The sequence below is a fragment of the Parasteatoda tepidariorum genome, chromosome 4 (genome assembly GCF_982258835.1).
Source record: "Parasteatoda tepidariorum strain Cologne lab strain chromosome 4, Ptep-v5.0, whole genome shotgun sequence".
NCBI lineage: Eukaryota > Metazoa > Arthropoda > Arachnida > Araneae > Theridiidae > Parasteatoda > Parasteatoda tepidariorum.
In genome coordinates, this window is record NC_141758.1 from 71,207,919 (window position 1) to 71,221,268 (window position 13,350).

Consider the following 13,350-nt stretch of genomic DNA (forward strand, 5'->3'; position numbering starts at 1 on the left):
TATTCATCAAAGTTATTTTTCTCAAAAGTAAGGTACCAATACTTAACAAATAATATAAACTTACCTTTTTACAATATGAGCCCTTCTTAATTATATAAAAGATTATAATGCAATACTATTAATCAAATTCTTAAAATAATATGTTTCATGAGCATTAGTTCAAACCTTTAACAAACTGTTACCTTTTAAATGAAATTATTGAAATTTAAGTAAATATCAATTGATGAAATTAAATTATCATATCATAAATAATAAATCAAGCAATTTTCACAACACAAATTCTTTCACATGCAAAATATTTCAATTTTAAACAAACATGCAATTAAACAAGAAAATATATATGTACGCACATTTTCTTTAAATCAAAAAAGTTCAAATAATATCTTAAGATAAACTTAATTTGTAAGTTAAATGATTATCTTAAGTAATATATTAAAATAAAATGTTCAAATAATAATAAATGTGAATTTAAAGTTCAAATAGAATGTTCATATTAATTTAATTGTTCACTTCTAAATTATATAATAAATTTATAGGACGTTTTATTATTGACGTATCTGTTTTCAAAGCACATGCTCTTATTTTGTTATCACGTCCTTGAAATGTTTCCACAATTTTTCCAAGTTTCCACATGCTCCTTGGAAGTTTGTCATCATGAATCAAAACAATATCATTTACCTTAAAATTTTGATTACCTTTATCCAAATTTACATAATTGACAGCTCTTAAATTTAAAAGATAATCCCTTTTCCATTTCTCCCTAAATTGATTTATAAGTCTTTCTCGATATTTAAATTTTTTAATTATCATTTTTTTGTCAATCATGCAGTCAATACCGGATAACTTGACTGACGGTAAACTTATTAATCGTCTTCCAAGTAGCATGTGGGATGGCGTTAGAGGAAAAGTATCTGGAGAGTCTGTAGTCACGTAAGTAATAGGCCTCGAGTTAATCACAGCTTCTATTTCACACAGAACTGTTTCGAGTTCTTCACTAGTCAAAGATGTTTTCCTCAGTAATTTTCGAAGAATGATTTTCATTGAACGAACCATTCGCTCGTAGAATCCACCCCACCAGGGTGCTCTTTCAACGATGAATTTCCACCTTATTCCCCTTGAGGAATAAAACTCACTCACTTCAGAACTGCTCAAAATAGTCCACATTTTTTTCAATTCAAACTCTGCTCGCTTGAACGTTTGAGCATTGTCTGAATAAATAACAGAACAAAGTCCTCTTCTGGATATGAAGCGACGAAAAGCAAGTAAAAATGCTTCAGTTGTTAAACTGGAAACTAATTCCAGATGTATCGCTCGTGTAACTGCACAGGTACATAGCATGATGTAAAACTTACTGTCAGAATCTTTCACAAATAAGGGTCCAGCAAAATCCAGGCCTGTAACTGAAAATGGAGGTGACTGTTCTATTCTGTCCTTAGGAAGAGGTGCCATAATTTCACTTCCTGATCGAACATTGAATCTTTTACATAAGACGCATCTTCCAATTATTGACTTAATAAATTGCCGACCTTTCGGAATCCAGAATTTCTCTCGTACCTGTGTTAATGTGTCTGAAATACCAGAGTGTAGGGTCTTTTCGTGTGCTTCTTTCACTATCAGTTCTGTAAATTTAGTTTTTGATGGCAATAGTATAGGATGTTTTTCATAATAGTTCAATTTGGAATGCTGTAGTCTTCCACCCACAAGTAGAATCCCTTTGTCAGAAATGAACGGATTTAAGTCTCTGATTTTTGAGCACTTCTGTAAATGTTGTCCTTCCTTTAAGCAATCTATATCCTTACTGTAGTTCTTTGCTTGTACGTGTCTCAACCAAAGGTTTTCAGCTTCTTCTAATTCTTCTGCAGTTAAATCATTATTGATTCTATCTTTTCTTCACTCTCAAATTCGTTATAAATCTTCTAATCCAGGCTGTTATTCGGAAAACCTTCTTAATAAAACTAAATTTGTGGATATCGAAAATTGAATCGTGAGCATTATTTTCACTTGCATAATTAACTGCAATAAATTTCGATCTCTTTTCTTCATCTACATCTGATCTTCTAAAATTTTCTTCGTTTTTCGGCCATTTTTCTTCACTTAATGTCAACCATGTTGGTCCATTAAAAATAGTTGCACTTGAGAGCAAATCGTTAGCACTGCATCCTCTTGATATGATATCAGCTGGATTATCAGTTCCCTTTATGTACTTCCAATTAGAAGGATCTGTTAAAGTTTGGATCTCACTTACTCTGTTTGAAATAAATGTCTTCCACTGATTTGCATTTCCTCGAATCCAACTAAGGGCTATGGTTGAGTCAGAATATAGTATATAGTTGTTATTTATTTGAAACACTTTCCTTAAAGTATCCAATAATCTGGAACCTATAAGAGTGGCCATCAGTTCCAATCTTGGTAGACTCAACTTCTTCAGTGGTGCAACGCGTGCCTTTGAAGTAACGAAGCTTACGTAAAAATTTTGATTTCTTTCATATCGAATATATGCAATCGCTCCATACGCCTTCTCACTTGCGTCACAAAATATAATTATCTTATAATTCCCTACTTCAGAACAGCTATCTTCTTCATGAAAATAATATCTTGGTAGTGAAAGTTCCTTTAATACATTTACTTCCTTATACCATTTTTCCCATTTCAGTCTTAAAATATCTCCGAATTCCTCATCCCATTCTAAGCCTTGTTCCCAAATTTCTTGAAGAAGAATTTTAATTCTAATCGTGAATGCTGTTATATATCCCATTGGATCAAATAATTTCGATGATATGCGTAATACGCTCCTCTTAGTATTTTTCACATTTTCCAAAGAGTCAATTAAAGAACTTAAATCTAAATTAAATTCATCCTTTAAAGTATTCCAAATTAATCCTAAAACCTTTAAAGGTACTGTTTCTTCACTAGGATATTTTTCAAATTTTGTGTCTTGCCATTTTTGGCATAACTCCTTAGAATTACTCTTCCACTTCCTAAGATTTATTGATGCATCCTTTAATATTAATTTAGTGTCCCTGGATAATAGTAGTCCATCTTCAATCGTATTTGTACCAGTAATAAGATCGTCGACATACAAATTTTCATTTAAAACCTTACACGCCAAAGGATGAGATTCTTTATAATTTTTGATATGATACTTTATTGTTCCAGCCAGTAAAAATGTTGAAAAATGTCTTACTCCGAAAGTTACGGTTTTATTGCGAAAAACCTCAATTTTCTTGGGAGGGAATTGCTCTGACCAAAGAAATCTAAGATAGTCCCTATCATGTTCATCAATTAGCAATTGTAGGAAAGCCTTTTCACAATCAGCAATTATTCCTATCTTAATCTCGCGAAATTTTAATAGTAAAATTAAAAGATTAGGGTTTAGATTGGGACCCGATAATAAGTTATCATTTAGAGAGTAGCAATTTTTTTCTTTAGCCGAAGCATCAAAAAATATCCGTAACTTTGTAGTTTGTTTATCATTTCTAATTATTGGATGATGAGGTAAGTAATAAACCATATTTGGAACTATTGATTTATCATTAACAGGTTCTATTATTCCTTCCGATAATTGTTCTTTAAAAATACTAGCATAATTATCATGCAAAGAAGGATTTTTATTAAAACGCGATGTTAAACTACTTAACCTTCTTTTAGACAAATTAAAATTGTCAGAAATGTTTACCTCATCTTTAAATGGTAATTTAACTACGTATCTGCCATCCTGAAGTTTTATATTTTGTTCAAACTGTTTTAAAGTTTCTTGCTCTAAAGGTGTATTCTGAATTTTATCATTTATGCCTAAGCTTTCAATATCCCAAAATTTCCGTAACTGTAAATTTATATCATCACAAGAATTATTTTCATTAGTTAATTCCTCACAATTAAATTTTTCCTTACAATAACATAAATTTTCAATGATAGAGTCATTTTTTAAATCTGAATGAGTAATCCCAGTTACGCTTCCGCCGAGTAATGTTTCGACATAAAACAAATCTTTAGTCAACTCCTTTATGTACCCAGTGTGGAGTTTCCAATAATAATCTGCTCCAATTAATATATCAATGGAATTTATTCCTTTCGAAAGGCATAAATCAGTAAGCGCAAAATCCTCAAGCAGCAACTTTATTTTATTATTATGCGGTGGGAAAGAAGCACGTGTTATGGTACTTGAAACCAATAATTCGAACTCTGACCTTCGAGTAGGATATTTTTTATTGCTTATACTCGCCTTTACTATATCAAATGTTTTTTCTTGCGGTTCACTGCTTCCAAAAGTATAAACTAATAAATTTTCCTTTCTTATTATCGGGAGATTAAGCTTTTGAGCTAATTCTCTAGTAATGAATGACCTCATCGATGCGGAATCAAATAAAATATTTATCTCCTGCGTTTTGTCTGCCAAATGTAAATTCGCAACACATGTTTGTAAAATCACTGATTGAAATTCCCCCTTTTGTCCCTCTTATCGACATGAGAGTGTGCTGTCCCATAGCGTGGGGTTTAGGAAATAACACTCTTATATTTAACAAGCACTATTTATTAATTAATTACAACATTTAGAATTTAGAATACAAAAGATGCGTCTTAACGCAACGCTAACAGATGAGGAATACAAACTGAAACTTTTAGAGGGAAAGTCCCAATTCGATTGCGTAGGCGTGATAGTTCGTAAACATAGCCTCGAACGGCTAAATACACGACATCTCCTCCCCCTTTAAAATGGAGATTTAAAGGTCAAGTCTCTTAGGGGGCCGTCTAATCCTTTGTGATCGCCTCGGCTGAAATGGAGTTTGTTGAGAAGTTGAAGATGGAGTACTTCTCGGCAAAACAGCTGAACTCGGTTTCTTAGTTGGAGATGGTTGGCGAGTTTCTGGTGTTGATTTGCCGGATCCAGAGTGGTTTTGGATATCTCCGCCAGGATCAGTGGATTCAGGAGAATTATCAGTAGTGCCGATGTGTGAGGTCTCACTGCTGAAACTAACTCGTGGAACGTGAATAGTCTTATCCAAGATCTGGTCTCCTGTTGGTCGCATTTGGTCTACGTGGCGTCTATACAATGTACCTTGCACATTAACTGTGTAATGAAGAGCTCCATCTTTGCTCATGACAGTTCCAAATTTCCACCTTGCGTTGGGTGAACGATAGTCTCGAATAGCCACCTTATCACCTTCGTGAAAAATACGATCTTGAAAATCATACGTGCTTTTTCTGATCTTCTCATTGACTCTTCCGACCAAGTCAGGGAGAACAAGATCTATTCTAGTCCTGATGTCTCTCTTAAGGAAAAGCATAGCCGGACTAATCATAGTTGTCATATTAGGAGCCTTGCGATATTGCATGAGGAAGGTGCTAACCTTTTGCTGGATATTTCCTGCAAAGTTCTGCATGGCACGGAGAGATTGTTTTAATGTATGCACGTAGCGCTCTGCTTGTCCATTGCTGGATGGCTTGAAAGGGGCGCATGTCTTATGCTTAATTCCATTGCTTCGTATAAATGTTTGGAACTCTTGTGAAGTAAACTGTGTGCCGTTGTCGGAAACTAACACTACAGGTAGTCCAAAACGTGAAAAGCAATCTCGGAGGCATTCAATTGTCTTGAATGAGTTGGCTGTCTTCATGGGGTAAACTTCAAGCCATTTTGAATGTGCGTCATCAAAAAATACTTCAACTCCTTCAAGACCATGGAATACACTTTCGATGTATTTTTGCCAAATGGCCGGAGCCGCATTAATTCCGTACATTAATCTTTTTGGAGCATAAAGACCTTTTTCTGTATTAATGGTTAGGAGTTTCTGACTTTCCTTTTCAACCTTCATTTGCAAATAAGCTTGGCTAAAATCAACTTTAGAAAATACCCTGCCATCACTGAGTGAGGCAAAAATATCTTCAGTTCGAGGAAGAGGGTGTTTTTGTACCTTTAAGTGTTTGTTTATCGTTACTGAGTAATCAGCACATAACCTAATCGATCCGTTGTGTTTGACAATCGGAACTATGGGCGTGGCCCAATCGGATATGTTTATTTTTTCGATTAATCCTTCCCTTTCGAGTCTTTCGATTTCCTGATTGACTCTCTGTTTTAGCGCGAAGGGAACTTGCCGGGGTCGGCAAAAAATGGGTTTGGTATCTTCCCTTAACTCAAGTTTACATTCATAATTCTTAATTTCCCCTAATTCATCAGTAAAGAGATGTTTAAAGTCTTTTAAAAGTTTAGACAAATCGAAATTAACTTTAGTATTTACAGTATTAATTGTTTTAATGGTATTCCAATTTAATGGAATTTCATAAAGCCATTCTCTACCAAAAATAGTATCTAAATTCTCTTTAACTAGATATAAATTTAAGTTATATGATATATTATTATAATCAACTTTAACAGAAACATATCCAAGCGGTACAACCTCATCTCCCTTGTAGGTTTTGAAAATCAGTTTAGTAGGTTTTATCTTTTTATTAGAGATTTTTCGAAACCTATTAATGCTCATAACCGATACTGTTCCTCCAGTGTCGACCTCCATTTGAACTGGAGAATTTTCTATATTTACTTTAATCATTATATATTGGTGGTCTTTTAGGTAATTCCTCGCTAAATGTTTTGTCATTTAATGCGTGCAACGGTACGGATATAGTATTTTCACACGAACATCCGGGTTCAGTGTCAATTTGTTTCTGGTTAACATGTTTATATTGTTTTGCTCTAGCGGCAGAAAAACACGCTTTTGTTAGATGTCCAACTTTATGGCAGTAGCCGCATGTTGCAGATTTGTATTTACATTCCCTTGAGGAATGGTTAGATCCCTTACACCGATAACATGCAAAGTTATTTTTTTCTTTCGTTTTGTTAGACCAGAATTGTTTCGGTTCTTTTTTCCTGTTAGCCTTAAATTCTTTAATTTCTGTTGCCTTCCCAATTATTTCTTGGGTGCTCTTACTAGCCTTTTCCATGGCCAAAGCAATTTTTACAGTGCGCTCGAGATCTATATCATCTTCTTCAAAAAGTCTGTCTAATGTGGCACGATCACGGACGCCACTCACAAAAACGTCCCTCAGCATAGTGTTCAGCAGTTCTTGTTTATAATTGCATGGCATTGCCAATGAACGAAGTTCTGCTAAATAAGCATTAATACTTTCTCCCTCGTGTTGTTTACGATTAAGGAAAATATGTCTGCTAGGAATAATTAATGGTTTTGGGTGAAGATGATCTTTAAGAGTGTTTTTTAAGGTTTCAAAATCAGCTTCAGCTGGATTGTTGGGAGCCAACAAATTTTTTAACAAATTATACAATTTTGCTGATAAGCTGGAAATTAATGTTTTCGCTCTTTTTTCATTTGGAACATTTTGTATGTCCAAAAAAGCCTCAAACCGCTCCAAAAAAGATTCAAATGTTTCTTGGGAATCATCGAATTTCTCGAAATTCACACCAGTAACGTTACTTTTGTTTCTGGTTTCGTCTTTCGGCTGAAGCGCCGACATTAACAATTTATTTTGTTCAACTAATTGAGAGATGAGGTCCTCCATTTGGAAAAAGAAATAAATTGTCCTACCTGGAGCAGTCTTCAAGAGCAAAAATATTACCTATCTTCAGGTACTTGAAACCTTAATCCAAATTAGTTTCGTTTTGAAACGAAACTTTTTCAAGCGATGATTTTTTGTATTATTGGAAAATAAAATTCACCATCCTCGTCGCCAGTGTGCTGTCCCATAGCGTGGGGTTTAGGAAATAACACTCTTATATTTAACAAGCACTATTTATTAATTAATTACAACATTTAGAATTTAGAATACAAAAGATGCGTCTTAACTAGGGTGACCAGATTTTTTCGGGCAATGCCGGGGACACTCATACCCCTCCCCCCCCCCCAATTTTATCGACAGAAAAAATTGAAGAAAAAAACATTTGATCATTTATCTTAAAAAATATTTTTTTTTTTCGTTTACATTTTTTTATAAATTAGTATATAAATTATATCGTTAAAATCGTGATCATAACATTTTTACACAATTTTAAAATCTGTTAACAAAACAATTGTATTGCTTTTAAAATTATACTATTTCTAAACACCGTATTTTTCTGAAGCATGAATCTTCTTTAAAATTTCAGGCTTTTTTTCGAGTAATTGAGAAAATATGTCACATGAAAAATCAAAATTAATCAGTACAGATAAAACCGTTTTCACTGTATTCATATCCATTCGCGATTTTTCATTAGTCCAATAGTTATTTATGCGCGAAAATACCCGTTCTACAGGCGCATTGATGCTTGGCCAGCACATTGCAAGCTCAACAATTCTTTTGATATTTGTAAATGGTATATTGTTTTTTTTTGAAAATAATTGTTTATTTCACGCCATTTGTCTGTTATGTGTACGGATTGGTACCATTTATCGTCTTTTGAATCCAAATAACCTTCAAGATAAGTAAACTCGTCAAATAAATCGTCGGAATTAACATTCAAAATTGCACATTTTGAAGAGAGAGACAGAACTGCCTCGTCGAATTCAGACCGTGAAGGCTTACAATCTAAAAGAAGGCACTTCAAATCAGACATATCATCGTTGTTATCGTTCCAAGCATCTAAATATGAAATCGCAGCTTCATAGAATTCTTTCGACGTTTCTAAATAAGAATCTACAGTAATGATATTCTCAGCAATCAATTTAGTCAATTCAGGTTTTATAACAAGTGGAACAAATTTGGCATTCTTTCGTGCTTTCAATTTAAATATCAAATCCCTGACAACCGCTCCAGATTCAATAACACATTTGTCATCGCTTTCAATTTTCAAGATGCTTTGATTAAAAATTGCAGCATGCGAATGCACAAAAAACAACCATAACTCGGTTGTTTCACTCTCAAAATAATTCTTCAAGATTTTTGGGCACTTTTTTTCAGACAACATAAATTCTTTAAGAGATAAATAAATTTCAAGAATTCTTTCTGCAGCAGGAAGTAATGTCAACCACCTAACATGAATGTGTCCTAAAATTTTATGATATTCTTGGTCAGCATACTCACAAAATTCTTTCAGTCTTTCAATTCGGACTGTTTAAATTTTAAAATAACTAAAAAGTTTAGATACCATAACTTCAATATCTACAGGCAAACAATCAAAAGCAGTTTTAGCGCAATTATGTATAATATGCGCATTACACCCAAAACCAAAAATATCTCTTCCTAACTCAGTTTGAAGTTTAGCATGAACATTTTCTGTTCCTCTTCTTAACAATCCTCCAAAATTAGTGTTAGTATTATCCGCAGTACCGCAGTCAAACCAGCCATTTTATCCTTCAATTGGAACTCGAATAGTGCGTTTAATATTTCTGAAGATAAAATCTTTACAGTTTCTCCTTTAATTTCGTTTAGTGATACAAGTTTATTATTAATTGGATCTTTAGCACTGTCCCACTGAAAATACCGCACTAAAATAGGAAGTAATTTTACTGATTGTGATTGGAAGTATCGTAAATCTTTCTTCAATTCAAGAAATGCCCACGGAGAAAAAACATTGACAGCGATAGCTTCGCATTTTGTTCGGGCACAAGAAAATTTCTTGTCTACAAATTTCTTTTGTAAATTTGAAGTACAGTCCATGCTGCGAAACGATTGGTTGTGACGAATGGTGTGAAATGCAAGCGTTCCTTCATATGTTGCTAAGTCAAACTCTTCTTTGGATGGTTCCAGCTTACGAAAAAACTGTTTGACGGTTTTCGTTTTTGTTTTTGCTGCCAAAGCTTCTTTGTGTTTAATTGTAAGAATATGATCTGCTATAGCTGTTCGTCCTCCACTTCCAACTGAAAACGTTGCTCTACACATTATACATTTTACTTTGGAAGAATTATTAGGATTCGGTTCAATAAATGGAAACTCGTTTTTCCAATCATCCAAATAATGGCATTTTCTTTTTTTTGTTCATGTTGCCATATTGACATCTATTTTAAAGAAATAAAAATGTTTTTCTAAATATCTATTACGATAACAAATTATGAGGTTTTCAAAATGTAGAATAATTGTAGAATTTATGAAAATTAATTAGTCGTAAGTAGGACTGGGCTATAAATCGATGTATCGAGACATATCGATTTAACGCATATATCGGCAAGACGATACAGTGACTTTCATTCAAGGCGATACATCAGGAATCTGATTTAAGCCGTCGAGTAAACACAACGAGCGCGAAACGATATAGCGATATAAGACACGCAAGGATATAAGAAAACGATATAGCGATATAAGACTCTTCTCTTACGTTCCGATGTCGACTCGCGCTGTGGAAGACGATGTTCGTTTCGTTATGTTGAAATGGCCTAGATTGGTGAGCTGTTGAATCAGAATCAGAGTTTTGAGAACATATATCGTAATCTCGCATGTTCGTTTTCGCACCTCTTAGTTTTTTTTTTTTTTTTTGTGGCGACTTGATATCGTTTCTTGTAGATTATTTTCAGTGGGATTAACTTCGTGATCGCCTATGTTACCTTGTTCTGAAGGCAATCTATTATTGAAAAGAATATATAAAGAGGAGTTTCTTCATTAATTAGATAAGTTTTTTTTTAACAAAACTTTTTTTTTATTTTTAAATGTGAAAATTATCGGAAATCTAATTTAAGGCGCCCATAAAAAATTAAATTTGTTAGGTTATTTTTTTACTTACTTTCCATTTATTAAAAACTTTTTGGATAAAACTCCTAATAATTTAATGGGTTTTTATTACTGATTTTAAATTTATAAATCTTGTTGTTTTATTTTTAGAAATAAAGTTAAAACAAAACTTATTTTTTGTCATTTGGATTTGGACATAAATCACTCAACTTTGCTTATTCAAAAAAATTTGAAAGGTTTGCGCATTTTATTCATTTTTTTAAATCATTTAGCACTTCGTTTTATTAAAGAGAATAATAAATTTTTTTAAAAATACTCTTTTCATATTATTTGTTAATTAGCTAAATATATTATCGAATATCACAATTCTTTTGTTTTTATTTTTAAGAAATTAAACCTTACTTGTTTTCCGTTCATAATTAGGTCACTATTCAATTTAATTTAATTATTTATCTGAAATAATAACAATAAAAAATGCTGTTTTAAAAGCGTTTTTTTTTTCTAAAATTTATTTAGCACGTTGTTTTAAACATACAAATAATTTTTAACGAACTTATTTTTTAAATTTTCTTTCTATACTGTTAGGTAAATATATTGATAAATTTCAACTTCATTTATTTTTTTATTATTTATTTTTAAATTAAGAAATATTTCATTTATTTGCGTGATCAATTTTAGAAAATGTAACAAAACTTGCATTTACTTTTTCATTTAGAAATTGAACATTAAGATCGAACTTAATAATTATGTAATTATTTATGCATAATAGTACAAGAAAATATTAATTTGTAAAAAACGCTTTAAAAAAAGTTTTTAACACTTTGTTTTAAGCGTATTATGAATTTCCAAACAAACATTTCAATAAATATTTTAAGTAAGATTTGTACATTGTAGTCAATTTATTTAATATCTTTCCTAAGCATAACATATGTATCTTCAAATTTATAAATTGATTTAAATCAATCTGAGTATGGAGTTTTGATAGAAATCTGACTTTCTGTGCCTTACAAGCAAATGAAATTCAAAAATACTATATCGCGATACATCGCTATATCGCGATGCAAAACTGACGATGCATCACGATATATAATTTCTAATATCGCCCAGTCCTAGTCGTAAGTGATAATAATAACAATATCATAAAAAATGGTTTTATACTTTATTGGTTAGTTATTTATAAAATGTTTACCTGATTTTAAAATGTTTTAGCTATTTTTCTAAAATAAAACGGAAATGTAGTAATTGTTGTTGTTTTTAGTGGAAATTAGCTAATATTGGCAGTTTATGTAACCCAAGATATTAATTGTTTTAAAAGCAGCAACTAATATTCATGTTACGTCTTGCCTTAAACTTCTTTTCTTACATAAACTTGTCTGGCGTACAGCCTAGTAAAAATGTAAACATAACTAGATATTAAAGTTATGTGCTCCAAAATTTCTGTAGTATAAGTTATAGTGCGTTCTTAAAAACTAGTTTACATTTAATTTTCAATGCTTACATTAATTTGTATGAAAATTTTTGAGAAAATAAAAATTGCATATAACATATTTTTATAAAATATTTTACACAAAATTTTTTAATTTTATAACCGGGGACAAAACCGGGGACGCAAACCGACCGGGGACACGAGGTCCTCGCCGGGGACAATCCCCGGAAATCGGGGACGTCTGGTCACCCTAGTCTTAACGCAACGCTAACAGATGAGGAATACAAACTGAAACTTTTAGAGGGAAAGTCCCAATTCGATTGCGTAGGCGTGATAGTTCGTAAACATAGCCTCGAACGGCTAAATACACGACAATTATCATGCAAAGAAGGATTTTTATTAAAACGCGATGTTAAACTACTTAACCTTCTTTTAGACAAATTAAAATTGTCAGAAATGTTTACCTCATCTTTAAATGGTAATTTAACTACGTATCTGCCATCCTGAAGTTTTATATTTTGTTCAAACTGTTTTAAAGTTTCTTGCTCTAAAGGTGTATTCTGAATTTTATCATTTATGCCTAAGCTTTCAATATCCCAAAATTTCCGTAACTGTAAATTTATATCATCACAAGAATTATTTTCATTAGTTAATTCCTCACAATTAAATTTTTCCTTACAATAACATAAATTTTCAATGATAGAGTCATTTTTTAAATCTGAATGAGTAATCCCAGTTACGCTTCCGCCGAGTAATGTTTCGACATAAAACAAATCTTTAGTCAACTCCTTTATGTACCCAGTGTGGAGTTTCCAATAATAATCTGCTCCAATTAATATATCAATGGAATTTATTCCTTTCGAAAGGCATAAATCAGTAAGCGCAAAATCCTCAAGCAGCAACTTTATTTTATTATTATGCGGTGGGAAAGAAGCACGTGTTATGGTACTTGAAACCAATAATTCGAACTCTGACCTTCGAGTAGGATATTTTTTATTGCTTATACTCGCCTTTACTATATCAAATGTTTTTTCTTGCGGTTCACTGCTTCCAAAAGTATAAACTAATAAATTTTCCTTTCTTATTATCGGGAGATTAAGCTTTTGAGCTAATTCTCTAGTAATGAATGACCTCATCGATGCGGAATCAAATAAAATATTTATCTCCTGCGTTTTGTCTGCCAAATGTAAATTCGCAACACATGTTTGTAAAATCACTGATTGAAATTCCCCTTTTTGTCCCTCTTATCGACATGAGAAACGCTGGCTACGACTGTATTTTTCTCTGCGGTTTCTTGCGAACTTTCGTTTTGAGTTTTCGGAATTCCAAAACAAATT

The 13,350-nt window shown here is 32.4% G+C and overlaps 1 protein-coding gene across 1 annotated transcript; it reads right to left on the reverse strand.

Annotated features, from left to right (window-relative positions):
* Positions 1-159: 159 nt before the first annotated feature.
* On the reverse strand, positions 160-3,511 carry LOC147811051 (uncharacterized). The gene is made up of 3 exons (XM_087162204.1): positions 2,002-3,511; positions 837-1,856; positions 160-182 (listed from the first exon to the last, which is right to left on the reverse strand). Exons 1-3 carry the CDS (start codon positions 3,509-3,511, stop codon positions 160-162), a joined length of 2,553 nt encoding a protein of 850 aa, XP_087018330.1.
* Positions 3,512-13,350: the final 9,839 nt, after the last annotated feature.

Excerpts from the sequence above, each read along its gene's own strand:
- LOC147811051 (XM_087162204.1), bottom strand. The coding sequence starts at position 3,511 with ATGGTTTATTACTTACCTCATCATCCAATAATTAGAAATGATAAACAA. Across the intron at positions 1,857-2,001 it reads TATTGCAGTTAATTATGCAA|AAGAATTAGAAGAAGCTGAA; the intron begins GTGAAAATAATG and ends ATTTAACTGCAG. Across the intron at positions 183-836 it reads ACCGTCAGTCAAGTTATCCG|GTAACAGTTTGTTAAAGGTT; the intron begins GTATTGACTGCA and ends TTCATTTAAAAG.